At 44.4% G+C, this 18,287-nt stretch overlaps 2 protein-coding genes across 2 annotated transcripts; both read right to left on the bottom strand.

The window, feature by feature from the left end:
* Positions 1–6,802, bottom strand: fkbp1ab (FKBP prolyl isomerase 1Ab). Its single transcript, XM_079273431.1, has 5 exons — positions 6,670–6,802; positions 6,446–6,493; positions 3,525–3,637; positions 2,755–2,927; positions 1–1,416 (listed from the first exon to the last, which is right to left on the bottom strand). Exons 1-4 carry the CDS (start codon positions 6,704–6,706, stop codon positions 2,799–2,801), a joined length of 327 nt encoding a protein of 108 aa, XP_079129557.1. The 5' UTR covers positions 6,707–6,802; the 3' UTR covers positions 1–1,416; positions 2,755–2,798.
* Positions 6,803–8,760: 1,958 nt separating this feature from the next.
* nsfl1c (NSFL1 (p97) cofactor (p47)) lies at positions 8,761–16,222 on the bottom strand. The gene is made up of 9 exons (XM_079274228.1): positions 16,104–16,222; positions 15,257–15,357; positions 14,768–14,845; positions 12,884–13,049; positions 12,652–12,747; positions 12,213–12,322; positions 11,881–12,018; positions 10,650–10,820; positions 8,761–9,990 (listed from the first exon to the last, which is right to left on the bottom strand). The coding sequence occupies exons 1-9, from the start codon at positions 16,203–16,205 to the stop codon at positions 9,828–9,830; spliced, it is 1,125 nt and encodes a 374-aa protein (XP_079130354.1). The 5' UTR covers positions 16,206–16,222; the 3' UTR covers positions 8,761–9,827.
* Positions 16,223–18,287: the final 2,065 nt, after the last annotated feature.

Genomic DNA, 18,287 nt, shown 5'->3' with positions numbered 1-18,287 from the left:
TGCAAGTGGAGAGCACTTATTTTATTTTAAATATGTCATCATTGGTTTAGTCTGCATACAGTAACGTATCAGCAAATAACTACACAGTACAGAGGTGGACTGCTGTCGCACCTGCAGCTTGGCCAATATGTAACATCGACCGCCACGGTCAATATCTGACAGCCAGGCCAGCGTATTCCTTCATTAAACTCCATTTAAAACTATTTATTTGAGATACAAAACCACTAGGATGCCCATGTGTCAGCTTCTTTATCTACCACAACACTGATTCTTCAGTTAGGCAGTGTGGTACTTCACTGACACTGGGGACACAAAAACTAAAAGGAAAAACAATATCTATCATCATATAGATCGTTATACAGTACATTAGCTTTGTTGTTTCTCAGAGATAGAAAGTTGGCATCTGAAAAATACATGATTGAAGTTGTTACACAAAATAACGGGGGAGGTCACAATTTTATTGTCTCCTCAACCCCCTGTCAATTTCAAGCATTTCCCATTTATTTATTTTTTATCTTTACTAAGAAAAAGAATGATCCAATTGATGTGCGTCAACGCAAATCCTGCCCTTGCACTGTTCGCCCTGTGTATGGCTTTAAATGGGGTTTAAAGACGTGGCAATATAAGAAGGCAATAACAACGCAAATCGGATGCAAAGCTTTCAACGTGTACATACTACTAGGGTTTCCGGTCGGGCCTTGAACATGCAGAGGGGTCAAGGTAGTAACCATGTGTCTGGTGAAGAGATGGTGGCACACAGAACTATCTACAACCGCGATTGGTTCGCCTTTACAGCAATTATGCCTCTCTAGCTCACACTTCAAACGGCCATTTCATGTAGCAAACTCAGTTTCTGTGTTGCACTATGAAGGCCTCCCATGACCTGACGCTTCACTACAGGCAGCCACTGAACGCAACACTGAGTGTCATCTCTCTCTAACAGAAACTCGTTCCATTTGTTCTGATTTTCAGCTGGATAGGGATACAAATGTGTGCTTTTCGTTTTATTTTTGGACACTTTTTTTCCGTTCCTGTAATACGACAAAGCGCCAGCTCTTGAACACTGTTATGCTAGCACGCGTCGACTCGTGAGAGATGAATGTCGCCGCTAGAGGTTATTTGGTGTTTCTGTACTTCTCAGCGTAACCATGCAAGACCAACACTTGGAAAAAATATTAAGAAAATGAAAGCGCAATATTCGAAAGAATTCAAGACTTGGAGGTTTGTAAGGTGGCCCATGTTTCTTATGAAGGAAGGATATGATGGAAAATAGAATTCACTCAGTCACAGAGACAAAATAACATAAACTGTCTGTAGTTTGATGAAATAAGTAGTGGAACTATAGACTCAAGCCTCGTATAGAATCAAGTGCAGACTCTCCTAGCTTCTCTCCGGGTTACCCAGGTAGGAAGTCACCTGTGAAGACAACAAGAGGGGACATTTAGGATTCGAGCACAAATGACAGTGTGCCTGAACTAAAAACATTACACATGTAAAACAACGCTACAGGCTTCGGTTGACAACACACTGACACTAGATCAGTTTGAGGCAGATCTAACATTAGTACAAAGCTCGTATCGACCGCTCAAAGACATCGGCCAAACGGCATCATTTCTAATGCCAGAAACATCTTCATTAATTGTGTCCATATCTACCGTATTCAATTTTGGTCTTGTGGATTGGATTTTTTCAACAGCACAGCTCATGAATAAAGTGTATTTAAACAGCTTACTTGCAGATCTCAGTTGTTTAAACTTTCATTCGATGCACCACCAAGGACAGTTCTCAAATGGCCCCTGCTTGAAGAATAGCCAATAAAACATTTGGTGTCATGGATTACCACTCTATACAAGTCTCTGCCAGTTGATTTTCTTTTCTCATTGCACCACCCAATTTTATATAAAGTTACAATCTCAAAGATCTTTGTTTGGTTCTTATTTGGGGCACCTATTTAGCGGTCATTTCTGGTGTGTTTTGGGATCTCACTTCCCAGAGAGCACAGCTCGCAATTTTCCGTAGGAATGTTGCAAGAGAGCTTGTAATACTGCAAATGCAAGGACTTTAATCAGTGAGCAACAGGCTCAATAACTATTGTGTTACCCCATTCGGCAAAAGATAGCGACTTAACAGACATTTATTTCAATATTCAATATTCATTGTTATTATTATTACCCTAAGCTCATCCGTGTAAACTGTTTCACAAAAGAGGAATGGTTTCCATACAGTTGTGTGAACTTGTTGTCCTCCTTAGCAAATCAGCTAATGAGCTGGCTAACTGATAGTTAGCAAGCTAGCTAGCTCGGAGAGCTTTTTCCCTCTTCAGTAACACATCTGTATATTGTGTGATTTCTCTTGCTATATAGTTAGTAGTGTAGGTGTAGTGGCTGATGAGTGCACTATAAATGCCACTGATGGCTGTGTAACGTAGCCAGTTATTTTGATGAATTAGCTGCAGTTGTGTAGAGTGCTAAGCTAAACAACCTACCTAGCGCATATGTAGCCAATTGTAGCCAATGTAGGTTGTTAAGCTTAGCCCTCTACACAAATGTAGCTGATTCATCTCAACATGTACACTGCATGAACATGTTAGCATTGTGACTTATTGAAATAGAGAAAATGAAAAAAAAACTAAAAATATTTGTGAGCTATTGTGATTAGCACTGGCATGTTAATGACTTTCACCGTGCCACAGGAAGAATGTGATTTGTTGCTAACAGTTGTAAAACCAGTTGTAATTTGTTGCGGAATACTTACACAGAACTAAAAATTAAAAATAAAAGACAGGCCGTGAGTTTGTTTCATTCCAAACCCAGCAGCTCGACGTCAAAGATGAGGGTGGCGTTGGGAGGAATGATGCCCGGGTGGCCTTTGTTTCCGTAAGCAAAGTCGGGTGAGCAGGTCAGCTGGGCCCTTTGACCAACACTCATCTGGAGGTATGAGGAGACAGGCGACAAGAACAGAGGAGAGAGAACAACATAAGCTACAGTTAATCCGATCAAAAGTCAGTCTATGGAGGTCGAAGTTGGATAATAAACCACGGGGCACAGTGAAAGTGATCTACTCCTCCACTCTTTATTGCACAATATTTGATGTTGCAACCATAATTTTTAAGCAGATGCCTTAGTGAGATATTAAAGGCGTTCTAACCCATATACACAGTACGCGGAGAACGTGAAGCCACACTTCCATGAAGCTACAGGACCAATCATTAGCCACCTCGTCAAAATGCTGCAGGGCTCAATGTGTGAGATAAAGCGCTGCGTTCCGTTCTGTATTGACCCACCGTTTGCTGCGTTAATGGAAACCTTTGTGCGGGGAAAACTCGACAATGGAACTATGTCAACAAATTAATGTATATCAGCAGTTGAACAAACAGCAAAATGCGTTTTCTTCTCTTGCAATCAGAATTGCTTTTTGCCTCTGAATTGTGACTGTTGAAGTATGTGACTGACATGTTAAGACCCAAAGCTTAAATGGAAGTGCATAATTGATATGTGCGGTCTGCGTTCAGTTCTCCGGCCTACCTGCACTACACCCTCTTCCCAGCCTCGGATCACTTCCTGCTTGCCGATCTTGAACCTGAAAGGCTTGTCCCTGTCGCGGGACGAGTCAAACTTGCGTCCGTCTGTCAGGGAGCCTGTGGGATAAGGGGGACGGAGAGAGAGGCACAGAGTCAGAGAGAGAGTGAGGCAGCCGGTGATGCGCGACCTTATCTTGTGAGTGAAACATCCAGCCATTATCTCTGGACATGCACGGCATTAAGAGGGAGTCATCATCACTTCCTGCATGCAGGAAACATGAGCAGACCAGATAATGATAGAAAGATACTGGCTCTGGAAACTGTGTTTATAACGTTTCATTAAAAAAACGTTGGAAACAAATAGATCTCTGACATCCATCTTCCCCTGCTGTGTGTATATTGAGAACGCAAATTAAAGGATTCCAAGGATCTCCGAAATAGCCGCCGCAGCTGTCTGCAGGGTGGGTTTCAGTGTGACAGTCAGGAAAAACGCGAGCATCGAACCGCAGAATAGCACCCCTCCAAGACTATTTATGACAGTGCTATTACTGTTATTAGCCCCGGCGAGGAAGGCAGCCGTGTGCGTGTGATGGTTTGGCGTGATGCAAGTGTGTGTGTGTGTTTGTGTGTGTCTGTGTGTGTGTGGGCGAAGGTGCGACATTGCTTATGTTGTTGGGCACATCAGGGGGGGGGGGGGGGGGGGGGCTGGCAAAATGCAGCCTGTAATCCAGGCGGGCGGGAGTGGGCGTCCTGTCCCTTTCTTGCACATCGAGACAGCAGCCGAATGGAATTATCTGCACAAGCTGAAAGGACTGATCCAAAGCATCAAAGCCACTGTGGCCATTTCACCACCAAACCACACAGTGATGACATTTTCAAACACGGGGCCATTCCCTGCAGGCAGAGCCTTTGCAAATATCCCCCCCCCCCTCCCCAACAAATCAAAGTTTTGATCTTCACTTTGACGTCTGCCTTTTAAAAAAAGGCTTGTGTGTAATGGAATATCCTGTTTCATGTCGCGCTCCGAGGCTGAGTTATAGGCTGACAGGAAGGGAGGCCGCCCTGAGAGGATATCCTGCAGTTTTTGTGTGATATAAAAACAAAGAAGATGCAGACTAATGCTGAAAAGAAATTTAAAAAAAACACTTCACATGTAAGAGGCCCGAATCCGAGCTTGTTATCATCTTGGAAGCAAAGAGGCTTGTGTTGCAGAGAGAGTTGTGTCTGTCTTAACCAGGCAAGAGGACCAGACCAGCACGGTGGGAAGGGAAGTCCATCTGGAATCCCATTCTGCTGATGCTACGCGTTTCATTGTTTGTACTTTGTTTGAATTGTTTTCCATGGGATTTTGTACAGACATTCATGCTCACCCGCGGATGTATCATTATAACTTTGGTGATCCTCTCACCTCCATCAGGGCAATATGTTTATTTGTCCAATGCTTTACAACCTGCAAACCGTAAGAGATTCTCATCTGCCTCAGCTGTACTTTGTGTTTAGTGCTTATTAGCAATGTTATATAACACACTAAACTAAGATGGTTAACATGGTGGAACAACATTACAGCCGAACATCGACATGTTATCATTGTGAGCATGTTGGCATTTCGCTCAAAGCAGCGCTGTGCACTTTGTTTGGAAAATGACATGAGATTAATCGATCAGTTGATGAACAGAAAACAAATCTGCAAATACTTTGACAACTGATTAATCTGTAAAATGTGATATTTTCTGGTTTTCCAGCCTTTTACAATCATAATCTGAATATCTTTGGCTCTTCATACGCAGACTACCGTTTTGGACTAATTGTTGGGTAAAACAAGACATTTTAAGAAGTCAAACTGTGATGGTCTGCTTTCTGTATTTGCTGACATTCTGTAGACCGAATGATTAATTTCTACATGAATCAACACTAAAAACAATCCTCAGCAGCCCGATAGACATATAATCATGTATATTGGTCCCATGGCTATATTATGGCTGTGAAAAATAATTAAAAGATACAACTGATGTTTTGGGCCCCTTTTAGAAATAAATAAGTGCTGCCATGTAGTACTACTATAGGATATACTATAGCAAATATTCAGTGTCATTTAAACATTACACGTCAGTGGAGAAAAGAATTACAGGAATAATACAGTAAATCGGCCAGACGGTTATAATCCGCTCAACTGAACGCCACCAACCCCCCCCCCCCCCCCCCCCCCACTCCCCAAAAAAACTCCAACAAAGACAGAAAAACGCTGGAAATAAGACGGGATTTAAGACCCCGCTGTCTGGTGTCTGTCTGGTGTCTGTCTGGTGTCTGTCTGGGCTTCTGAGTGAACCCTGCGGCGGAATCCGTCTGCATCTCTCTCTTTTTTTTGTTGATTCTCCAGACACACAACATTATCCGCTGATCTTGATGAGACCGTAATGGACCGGTCGGCCCAAACTAGAGCGCGCATTCTTTTTACGCAGTGATGAATCCAGTGCGCTGTCCCCGGGACGTACACGGTCAGACACCGATCCCGCTGCTGTGCACACTATCACAGCCGAGGAATCTTGAGGGAAGAATGTGCTTCCACGGAGTAAAAAAATGTGGGGAAGGGGTTACAATTCCATGCAGCCCGGTCGTGCCTCTTTGCCCTACTGATAAATCACTGCCTGGAAGGTTTTGGGGGTAAAAAAAATGTCTCGCGCTCCACAGCATTTCAAAAAAGTGCATCGCTATAATAAGGTTATTATGGGGATTTACAGTGTCTGCGGTGATACTTACAGGATTACCACGCTTGTCTATCTTTCATACGGGTGTAGTGAGACAGTTGCCCACAGCCGTCACTCCACTTGTACGGCCTATGTGAGTATTAATAACCAAACAGGAGCGGCGAAATATGCAGCGTGTGTCCATGCGTGCGGGGCAATAAGTTTCTTATTTAAAACTCACCGACATAATGCACCACGCACGTCTGTCCTTTTTTGGGGAAAGTCCTTCCTGTGGAGGAAACCAAAAGAGGCGCTTAATATAACGGGCTTACTACGCAACTGAGGCGGTGTTTCTGCGATCTGCATCGGGCTGGGCATCGATGCGAAACAGATTAAAGTGCAAATAGTAATGAACACAAACGCATTTTTTTCTTCCATACAAGTTGGCTTTTTAAATTTCATTACCGTCGCCCGGAGTGATAGTCTCGATTTCGACTCCCATTTCAGCGGTGTGTTCTGGAGAGCTGTCCCTGCGCCCGGATCCGCTATTCCTGCAGTCCGTCTGTCTGTCTGCTCCTCCAGAGGATGATGTTCTCCTCTCTCTCTCTGCAGGGAGACCAACGTCACTACAGTATATTGTACCACACCACTTCCGCTTGCAACCTCCAAAATAAAACCCGTAGAGTACGACACGGGCCCCCTGGCGGCCATAGTGGAGGCCCACAATAACATCACTCATCCAACTATAGAGCGATCTCGTGTGATGTCACAGTTTTAGCTGTCGGCCATGTTGGAGTACACACAAAGCCACTGGCATGCACGACTTCTGTGCTGTCTTTGGTTGTGGCAGCAGAGCTGATAGACAAGAAATCATTCTTTCATTTGCCAGCGGTCATTACACATCAAGGAAATGACACGAAGGAGCTATCCAAGCGACGTCGCGAGAAATGGCTGTCACGCATCTCTCGAGATATAAAGGAATGGAATTTGGCGTACACTAGAGTATGTGCGGATCACTTTATAAGTGGTCAGTGATTATATTTACAAATTCGTTTGTGAACAGTATTTAATGAAAGAAATATAAATGAATCCGATAAGACTACTTCGGTAAACTTGTATTTCAATGTTTATTACAAACTGTTTCAGGTTAACCCTCTACTCTCCAAGATGCCGATAATCCAGACTGGTCTCCGTCTCTAAAACTTGGACATGAGAAGGTTACCGAAGCTTCATCGGCCCGTGACAGCAGTCGGTGCCAGAGACGTGTCGAGCGTGTACAACAGGCGAAACACAGAGATGCAGCCTCAGCATTGCTTGATATGAGTTTAACGTCGGATCATGCATATGACAGCCCACCAGCAGCAGAGGATGAGGACGAGGATAAGAATAACCAAGACAACCAGACAGACCTCGTGGGGCCACGATTGCAGCAATGCAAGCTGAGATGCAGCGCCGACTCTCGGGAAATCAGAATTTGAAAAAGGAACTTTCCGATGAACGATCCATGTTTGATTCAGAATTTTTCGAAAATGATGAAAAAGTGAGATATATGTATGTGTGTGTGTGTGGGGGGGGGGGTGAAGTTAGGAGTTAGTTTAAAGTTAATTCCTACACACACGCACACAATGACATGCATGTACAATGTACACAAACACACGTGTCTGTTTGCACTGAGTAAACATTGAATATTGCTAAATATCTGACCAGATCTGTATATATTTACCCTTCCAATGACGAGATGAGAATTGTCGACGACCGTTGCTTTGACGTGTCGGACCCATCCACTGACAAACTGATTATAAGCGTCGAGCCCTTTGTAGCACTCCAGCTCGTCTTTTGTGTAAGGACTGGGTGTGTTCACGAGATACGTGTAGATGTTGGCGTAGTTTACCGATGGAAGATAAGTAGGATCGGCACTGAAGCCATCTGCACTCATCGTATAGGGATCCAAGTTACCAATAACCTTCAATTTGGCCAGGTAGCGAACCTTTGATGCACTATCCAGTGATTCAAAGTATGGTATTTTCGCCGCACTTCCTTGTTTACTCGTCGCCATGTAGGATCTGTATGTACTCCAACATGGTCATTGATTTCTCTCCTGTGTTTATGACAGGTCATCATTTCAAAGATCCTTCATTTTGATGAAAAAGTGTATTGGCAGGGGAATTTTCTTCATTCATCCAAATGTTTGTTGTTGTGATACTTCGTGTAGCCACAAGAGGCTGAAGTTGTATATTCTTCATGCACTCTAAACACAAGGTACATACTGTACAGTATATTGTGTATGTGAGCAAGTTACTCCATGAAATCTCACCTGAAAGAAAACACTGTGGTGGTCCACGAGACCAAGGAGTCCGGCTTCCACTGAAGAGTATCGACATTTCTGAAATGCGGCTACGCCCAGAGTGATCGGATCAGTGTGTTCTGACTGAAATACTGACACCAAGATTATTCGACAGAACCACAACATCACATTTAGAAAACATTCCAGCAAGCTGACATAAATCCCCCCCCCCTGCAATAAAAACACAAGACCATCAGTTCTTTATACATCAACCATAAAATGGATTTATTTCACCAGAGGTCCAAACATATTTCTGTGTCGCCCCAGGATGCATAGAAGGTGTCAGTGTCGTCGCAGGAATTCAACTTCCACTTCTACAAACCAGTGTTTACAATCTAAATGTTCTCTTGCTCAACCATTGGTTTGACTATAAAGCCGTGTGCAACTGTTCGTCATGTCACACAATATCAAAATGCCACCGTCTAACTGGGACAACCCTACATTCTGTAAAAGGAAAGGGGGAGGGGGGAAGAAAAAGGGGGTTTAAAAAAAATAATTCCATCTTCATTTGAACAAAGGGACAGGTGTGTTGATGGAGCTGGAGCAAGGCGTGTAAGGCTACTGGTATAGGTTGGTTGGAGAACCCCCCCTTGTGTTTTGTTACACTATTACACTTCTCACTCCACATAGAATATGTGGAAGGAGATGGAAGCTTGCACAAAAGCACATTGTCAACGTGTACTTTTGCCTTCTTAAGACGAGTATTCCCTCTGTGGGTCTGGTTTGTGCCATTGAGACGGACAAACAGACACCTGCCTCTGCGTGGATCTGGTGAGGCCCCAGCACCTGAAACTAGCTGAAGGGCCAAATGAAGGTTAATTGAAGAGGAACAGTGGGGAGCGTGTTAAAGGAGAAAAGAGAGCCAGGTTTAGTGAACATTTCTGCAGGAAGCTGGACAGCTGCTGTGTTTTTTGGGTTAAACCATCTAGTGCTGTCAGGTAAACACCCCCCCCCCCCATCACAACCACAAATCAACAGCATCTGTTGGCTTTCCAACAGCTCTTAAATGATTGGAGACTTTTAGTTTCCCCCTCATTACCACCTGTCACAGACCATGGAGGGCTGGAGGTTAAACAGGGGGGGGGGGGCTCTGGGTTTCAGAATGCTATGTTTCACTTTAGAAAAAAAACATAATAAATCAGAAATTAGAAGTCCAAACATAAGTCTGTGTTTTCTCCTCCCTCAGAAGGGGCAGCAGCTTTCACAGGGCTGCAGTTACTCAGCCACACCACCGAGTGGAGGGGGTGGAGGGGAGGGGTTGGTCTTACTCTCCCCCGCCTCAATTTAGCCGCTGGACGATGACGGCGTTGAGGAGGTTAGCCTGCTCCAGCGTCTGGCTCTCGTCCGACAGCTCCTTGTTGGGGAAGGTGGTCATGAGGACAAACTCTCTGGCGGCCATGGCGGGCCGGGCCCCCACCAAAAACTGGCGCACGTCAGACACCCTGGGGGGACACAACAACGCATCAAAACAGGAAATGTGGGATGACTTTGAGTCATGCAGTTTATCAAATTTTAAATCGTCTTCCAACGATTATGAAGACAAGAGCACGGACGTTAGACAATTATTGTGCCGTATTCCGTTTCGCTATTTTGTTTTCTCCTGTATCGTAAAATCCAGCGCACCCCTTTCCTTTACAGCGGTGCACTCTGGCCCCACTCGGCGGGTCAGGGACAGCCACTCGAAAACTCTCCCCGGGCGTATATATTCTCCACGGTGGTGCACGGCAACCGGCTCTAGGACGGCTTAAAGCGCAGGGTGAAGGAAAGCACCATCATTGACTGCAACTGAGGGTCAAACTACAATAACTAACTTCTCGTTGTTTTAGACCAGCAGCATACGTACACGTGTCCCTTACACCTCCCAGGACACCTCGTCATTTAACGGTCAATTTCTCTGCATTTGCAATCGAAATAAACTTGTTTTTCAACATTTTCAGCAGTTGGGCATTTTGGGCTGAATAACTGGGGAAACACACGTAGGTCTGTTTGATTAAATGGGTCATTTAACATTTCCACAGAGCTCCAGCAACACAAGAGACAACCGGAGCGGTCAGATCCAGGTTCATGTGCTACTACAAGTTGAAAAGAGTTAATCGATCACCTGTGGCTGTAGTTGAACCTTTGGACCAGCCTGCCGCCGTCGGCCAGTCTGATCTGAATGTTAGTGACGGGCTGGGAGGAGTCCAGGGTCACGGAGGTGCTCGCTTGGGCCTCGCTGGCGGCCTGTTCCTGCTGATAGGTGGCCGGAGCTTCAACCAAATCTGGGGTGACACTAGAGGAGGAGGATGGAAAAAGATGAGAACTCACTCTGACTTGACACTTTGTCAAACTGTGGTCGTACTATACTGAGACAGCGAGCTGAGGTTTGGTTTGGGTGATACGGAAACAATAAAGAAAACATTTTTGACCAAATGCACTGATAAATGCACTGATATTTGGACGATATTGTCGATAAACGACCATCAGTAATGTGGAAACGATGACAAGGCAACCTGTCAGATCCAAAATAGGGCAGTTTTACCCTTTTACTTATATATTCACTTTTTCTTCTTTAAGAACAAGAGGCATGCTGGGACTTTCCATGCGGCTTCGTTGTCTGCACTTGATTTATCTGATGCCATTTCCTGCTGCAGTTTGGTTTACTATTCCAAACATTTCCTATCATTGCTGTTAATTAGTTTGCTGCTGGAGAGATATTAAATACTTCTAACTGAGGACAAAATGACCATCGCTGACCTGTGACCTGCGTCTGAGCGAAGAGCAGCCCTGTTTGTGACTACGCCTTGTTCAGATAATCTGAAAGTTGAACAGTTTATTTAGCTTCAGACGTCTCTCAGCTTTGAGGTTGTAATACATTTACACAACATATTTGTTCATGTTATGTGTACACATCTTTATGTTTTCTTTACCATATTTAAAAAGCACTTGGTAACATTGTTTGGAAAAGTGCTACGTCAGTGCATCCTCAGTAAATTTAACACTTAATCCCTCAATTCATCTGGAACAAATAACCATAGAATTGTCAGATATGTGGCTACCGTAACCATGTTTGTGCAGAATACCATATCGCTGACCCGGAGAGCAGCAGAAAATGGATGGACGGATGATTGAATTGATAATGATCAATTCAATGAGGTTCATTTCACTGTGATAGGAATTTGCTCCAACAGCGTCGCATGATTGATCAGAAACCAGTAATTTATCTGGAAGCCCAGAAACGAAGCCAGGACCCAGTCTGAAGATGATTACGTCCCATGTAAAGCAAGCAAGACCCGTTTACCAGCCGTTATTTAGAATGTGCATCGATTTCAGCAGCTGTTCTTTGATCTTACCTTCCCAACTTCTGTCCTTCGCCACCGAAGGCCTTGAACACCATCCTGGGTTTGGAGAAGTCCTCGTCCCTGTGGTCCTCCATGTCTAGGTTGACCTGGCCCCCTCGGGACCGCTGCCTCAGCTCCAGGGGAATCTCTCTGCAGGTGAACAAGGGGAATTCTGCTCACAAGGCTTGTACACATATCTACCAGGGTTGGGGGGGTTACTTTAAAAATATATTCCTATACACTTACTTACTACTAACTAACGGATATACAGTTCACCTGTGTGTCCTCATGCGTCTATAATCAATCTAAATATAACTTTGAATAAGTTAACAGAATATTCTCACCCCCTTCTGATTGCCTCGAGGAAGTTGGAATTTCCAGGATCGCTGTAGTTTCTGAGCTCACCGTTATCCAGACTGAAGCCAGTCTTCCACAGCTTCAGCACCACGTGGACCTACAACACACACACACACTTCATGTGACCAAGGTCATACTTCAATATGGATGTTATTTCCCTACAGATAGAGCTGGTAAAAACTGAATGAATGCATCACAATGTTTCATAAAAACAATGCTATAGCGCGTGTGTGTGTGTGTGTGTGTGTGTGTGTGTGAATGTGTGTGTGTGTGTGTGTGTGTGTGTGTGTGTGTGTGTGTGTGTGTGTGTGTGTGTGTGTGTGTGTGTGTGTGTGTGTGTGTGTGTGTGTGTGTGTGTGTGTGTGTGTGTGTGTGTGTGTGTGTGTGTAACTGAAAAAAAGAGGACCCATCAGGATCTGCACTCACATCCTGCTGGCTTTTGGAGCCGTGCCTTTCTCCAGCCACATACGCTGACTCCTCCTCGGGAGCTGCGCCTAGCCTGTAGCCGCCACCAATGAAGGCCTTTGTGGTGACAGGAGACATTAAAAAACAAATTACAAACAGAAAAAGAAGCAGATGAAATAGCTGTTACAGCCGTTTGAGCAATAACAAACTGATGTATAAGACAGCGCAGATGCAGCACCAAGTTTCACCTCACCCTGGCTTTGCTGCTCTCCCCTGGGCCTCTCCCAGGCTTGTCCAGCGGCACAGCCCCGTGTTCCCTCGCCCCCTTGAACAAATCCTCCACCACTTCGTTGGAGCTCTTCTTCTTGGGAGGTCCGACGATCTGCTGCCCACTGCGCTCTGAGCCCCCTGCAAAAAACCTGGCAGGGTGTGAATTAAGATGGTGAGGAACTCTTAAACAATACCAATGCAGCGGGTGACGCGGGCCCCCTCTCAAATGTAACTATACACCGGGGCCACGGCAGCTATGAGGATACTACGTGGGAGCCGCAAGAACTGCGATTGGTCATCTTGGACTGCTTGTATCGTCTCCAACAAGTTTCTGATGCTGGTAGAGATTATTGATAATGAATAAAACTCTAAGAAAGTTGCAAAAAGGCTCAGAAATCTGACAGTCCAATATAGACCTGTCGGTTATACATTTCCAAGAGCATCGCCTGGCCCCTCCCCTGAAACGAGACTTCCAAGTCTATTCTTATTGGACAGATTTAGATTTCAAAACCAAGCAATAGCAATAAACGGCTAAAACACATTCAATGAAACGTCTATAAAAAGAGTCAGCATCTCTTTGCTTGCCTTTGTAGAGGTGGCAGCATGAACTGGGTTCAAAGCTAGTTTGTCATCAAGACAACACCCAGATATTTGTAGTTATAGTAATCCTCCAGGTCAACATCATCACCTTAATAACAGTTGGAAGATATTACTAACTGACAGAAACACTGCGTGCAATAGACCACCTTCTCTTCCACTCCGTCTCAAACACACATACAGCGAGAGCCTGAGCTGTGTCTCTGTATTTCTCTCAGTCATCGGTCCAAAAGTTTAACTTTCGAGAAAAATTCGACATTTAATCATTTCTACAATTCACAACATGTTTTCAGCCAAGAAAATCTGCTTCAATCCATATTTGTTGCCGTATTGCCTTCAATAATAAAAACAACATTGTCACGGTGGTCAAAAGCGTTTACAGTACACAACTGCATCAACGGAGAGGTCTAGCAGCAACCTAACAGCACCATAGATTACATTTATATAACCACAATAACACTAAATCATATTTTACCCATATTTTTAGGGACGATAACGTCATAAAATATGACGAAAGACATTCAAAGCGTAAAAAGAAATATAGATATGAAAACACACAAAGAAATATGACCTCAATGCTCCTCAAGCATGTCAGCTGAACAGAAGTAAATATTAAAGCCATCAGACACTAAGAAACAGAACTGTGGCAAATGTAAATAACGCATGAAATTATAACCGACTCTAGACAACACGTGTACTATTCTTTACTTCAGCTTTCTTACTGATTGTAATAAAAAAAAAGAAAAGAAAAAAAGAAGAGGACATCAGCAACCCAACACATCCCCTTAACAACCAGTCCACTGCACCGCCCCGGCAGCAGAATCTGCTGACGCTGCAGAAAAGCACAGCCGACCGGCTCACAGTGAATGAGGAGAGAGCAAAAATAGTTTGGTGCATTCTGGAATCACCCCTGCTAGGTGTGACTTCTACCATCCCAACACCGTGAGGATGCTCAGACAGACAGCCATGTCTACAATGTATGCCATGACCAACTGTCACAAACACCTGGATGAGGATGAGAAAGACCTCCAATGGCTACTGTTACGTCACACAATCACCTGGGCAGTGACTTTAGTCATTAACTTGAAGCATGACACTCAGTCTCTACCGGGCCCATGATCAATTTTCCATAACTTATCCAACTCTGATCTGAGTTTCTCGAGGAGGGCAAAGCAGACACATAAGCTTGTGTCTGCTTCCTTCATCTGGCTCTGTAAAAGCAAGTGACACATTTGCTAAAGATGGACAGCGACAACACAATTTAACTCACCTTTGGCCTTCCTCCTCGTCACTCTCATCCTCTGCCTCATGCATCAGATCTCTGAAGGACGTCACTCTGGGCTGAGCGCTGATGATATAGGAAGAAACAAAAGTAGGTTTGTTGCATTGAATCTGTGTGTTACCAAATTCAATTTCATGAACAAAGACTCTTGGCCGAAACACTCAATTACACAAGGGAACATTACTGATGATGTGTTCTGGGCCTCAACTGTCCCAAAATTCTACAACCTAAACCAAACCAAGATACACCCCACACAAGCTGGAAAACCCCCACTTGTAGATCGTCAACCACTCAAAACAAGGTTCATTTCCTGGAAGTGCTCACCACCATGGCACAAAGGGCCGACAAACATCATGTCCTGTGTTTTTTGATTCTGGCCCAGAATGTTTTGCTAAACTCGAGTGGACAATGCACAGCCGCTCATGTGTGCCCAATACATTTTCATCACACTGAAGTTTGGCCGGCTGTAAACGGTACCTGGGCCCAGCAGACCGGGACACCGAGGAGCCGATCTCAGGTTGAGGAAGAGTCACTATGTCGTCATCAGCTCCATCCTCGAAGAAACTGGCGAGTGCAAGCTGAGAGGAGGCAAAAAGAAATCAATGTCACCAAGAAATCCTGACAGACAGCTCACTGAACATAATGTGTTACTAATGACCTTTTAAACATCTCAGTCAAGAGCGAGAAAACTCAACTCCATCTGTGGTTGATGTGTATTTAAGTATGAAATCCCTATTGGCACCAAAGTATCCCAGCTGATAGATTTACAGCCTCTTTAACGACTGTAACAGTGATGGTGCTAGTCGAGTGAGAAAACTCATAACAGTCCATCAGTTTCACGTTACTATTTATATTTGACTCCACAAAAAGATGCGGATGTGCGTTAGTCTTCCTAAACACAGTCACGTGATTCAGCGGGAGTCGCTGCTTCAGAAGCTACCCAATGATCTTTACATAGTTATAAGTATCACTAATATCTAGCGATAACGTTACATCGTTACGTGCTAACGCTAGCTAGCACGGCTCAATGGACTCACGGCAGACTTGCGCTAGCCAAAACTTAATGGCAACCTGCTTTGCAATGAGACATCATCAAAGGACCTTTAAGGGCTCGTGGCCGGGCCCGCTTCCGAACTGTACAACACTCTAGTTGACAAAGCGCTCGGGCCATTGTCAAATGGTGACTTGCACAATTACCGGCAACACAGGCTAATGTTAGCCGTCAAGCTATTCGCCTGACACATGTCGTATCAGCGCTGTTTCCTATTGACTTCCTGACATACAGTCCTCCGCAACGCAACGGAGAAACGCAGAAAAGACGTACCTGTAAATTCCAGCCGGCGGACTCCAGGAAAAACCGGGCCCTCTCCTCATCCACATCGGTAACGGCGACGAACTCCCTCACAGAATCGTCTTGGCTCGCCATTTTGATTTGCTCCTCCAGCGACTCGTCCGCCTCCACCAGGGGAAACAAGCAACAGATGATGGTTCCTATCTGGCTCCGAACCCAAGGACTGCAACGACAGAGACGACGGACACACTTCTTGGAATAAAATAAACAAGATAACTTCTGGAATTAAATGTGTATATTTGCCAAGATTAAACAGCGCTATGTTTAGCCTAATCTCAATGGTCTACAGTCAGTTTCATTTTGATAATCACACTTTCACACGGTTTATACCGCGCTGTGACGCTGACATTGTTTTGACCAGTAGGTGGCAATGTATCCACAGGTTAAAACAAAACTGCAGTAGCTCACGAGCGTCATAGACTCCATGGTTTGGAACAAAGGTCTTCAGTGTTGACCCGAGACCTAGAGGAAGACTTGCCAGAATGCTGGATGCATATGACTACACGAGACCTATACTTTTCTGTATGTTTTGTATATGTTTTAAACAAGGGATGGTGAAGAGACAATAATGTATGGCTTTTTATTACAACTAAATTATGTAATAAATGACACTGGTTAGCACATTTCATAGGGGTTAATGTCCAGTTGATAATGGCTCGTATTCTTGATGGTAAATGATGCTGCTGTACCACTTGATCAAAAATAGTTACTTTATTTAGAATTGTGTAGAACTATTTTGTTTTCTGTAATGATTTCTAGGTTATTTTTCCTTTGAGTCTGAGGCTGCTTACAGACATTATTATGTTTTTTTTCATCTCGTCTCGTTAATCTGAGCTCATCTCATCCAGACGAGACGCCTCCGTGTGAAATCACAGAGCTTTGAATACAGCAAGAGGATCTTAATCTGCATCTTATCACACTTTTCAGCTCCCATCTAGTCTTCTTGTGCAAGACCACAGATCCCGTGAAACAGATGCTGAGTGAAGTGCGGGTACACTTCACCTCTGACAAACCAGCTCAAGTAAACATGTGCCTCTGATTTCAGTATAATGAGCAGATGGAGAGAATCCTCCAATGGGATACACCTTTGTACCCCCTCTAAGGTGTCTGATGGCGAGCAGGTCGGATGGCACAAAGCAATAAATCCCAGACAGATTGGGAGAATCTTAATTGTTTCCTTGGGGGGGGTCGTTGTTTTTTTTTATGCATTTGCTGTTGGTTGTTTGATCTTCAAGGCTAATTAGCAAAGTGAGAAAACCAGGTTGTCACCTCACCTCGTGAAGCACAACCCCCCACACACACACCTCTCTCCTCAGATGTGCACAAAGACCAAGACACAAACAGAAAAATACAGTGCCTTGTGCCAAGGAGGTCACATATTGTTTTCCCCTTCGGATGTTTTCAGCTTCAGGGTCCGTATGATGAGGCAACTGCACCCAGATACGTGGCAAGAGGCTGAAAGAGACGAGGAAGACAATGGCTAGAAGAGAAACACGCCTTAAACCTTGACAGTGACACGCTAAGAGCAAGAAGAGGTGTGTGTATATGAGAGAAATTGAGACAGAAATAAGACAAATTAAGCACTGAAAGGCAACGGTGATACACCAGAAATATGTATCGTTGTGCAGCAACTGTGTACCTGAAGCCTGTCACACGCAAATACTGTCAGTGAGGAGAAATGACAAAACACGACAGTCACAGTAAGTCGGCCCTAACCCAGGCGACGGGTTGACATCATTAAATGTCGCCTCAGGAAACCCTGAAGGCACGTGTGTGTTGAGGTATGCACATATGTTCTTTATCGTCCGACGAGGCTGGAGTTGCTGTCGTGTCATGTCACCACCAGTGTATCAATGCCAAACAAAAACCATTACACAGACATTAAAATACAAGAAGTGATTCAATGAACCTGATGCAAAGAGAGTCATGGTGTATGAATGTGATTAAAGACAGTTTGCTGGTTGGGACTGATAAGCAGGCTTTTTGCATTAACATAAATGAAATGCACCCAGGGAGCAACTTTCATAGGAATGAATGGGGGGGCCATGTTTGAAAGCGGTATCCAGTTCTCCTTAATATAGCTGAGTCATGTTTTCTGTCTGGCTGCTAATTGGTCGTCTAAATGTGCTGCAGCACTTAACTTGTTGTTTTTACTGT

Source organism: Melanostigma gelatinosum, assembly GCF_949748355.1.
Source record: "Melanostigma gelatinosum genome assembly, chromosome: 8".
Taxonomy (NCBI): Eukaryota; Metazoa; Chordata; class Actinopteri; order Perciformes; family Zoarcidae; genus Melanostigma; species Melanostigma gelatinosum.
Note: the sequence above shows the minus strand (reverse complement) of the source record. Positions and strands in the feature narration are given on the sequence as shown.

What these genes read in the sequence shown, in the direction of transcription:
- fkbp1ab (XM_079273431.1), bottom strand. Translation starts at nt 6,706, where the DNA reads ATGGGAGTCGAAATCGAGACTATCACTCCGGGCGACG. An exon ending in GTGCGTGGTGCATTATGTCG is followed by an intron (nt 3,638 to 6,445) that starts GTGAGTTTTAAA and finishes CTTATCCCACAG; the next exon opens with GCTCCCTGACAGACGGACGC. An exon ending in GGGAAGAGGGTGTAGTGCAG is followed by an intron (nt 2,928 to 3,524) that starts GTAGGCCGGAGA and finishes TCATACCTCCAG; the next exon opens with ATGAGTGTTGGTCAAAGGGC.
- nsfl1c (XM_079274228.1), bottom strand. Translation starts at nt 16,205, where the DNA reads ATGGCGAGCCAAGACGATTCTGTGAGGGAGTTCGTCGCCGTTACCGAT. An exon ending in TCCCGGTCTGCTGGGCCCAG is followed by an intron (nt 14,846 to 15,256) that starts GTACCGTTTACA and finishes CTATATCATCAG; the next exon opens with CGCTCAGCCCAGAGTGACGT. An exon ending in GACGAGGAGGAAGGCCAAAG is followed by an intron (nt 13,050 to 14,767) that starts GTGAGTTAAATT and finishes ACACCCTGCCAG; the next exon opens with GTTTTTTGCAGGGGGCTCAG.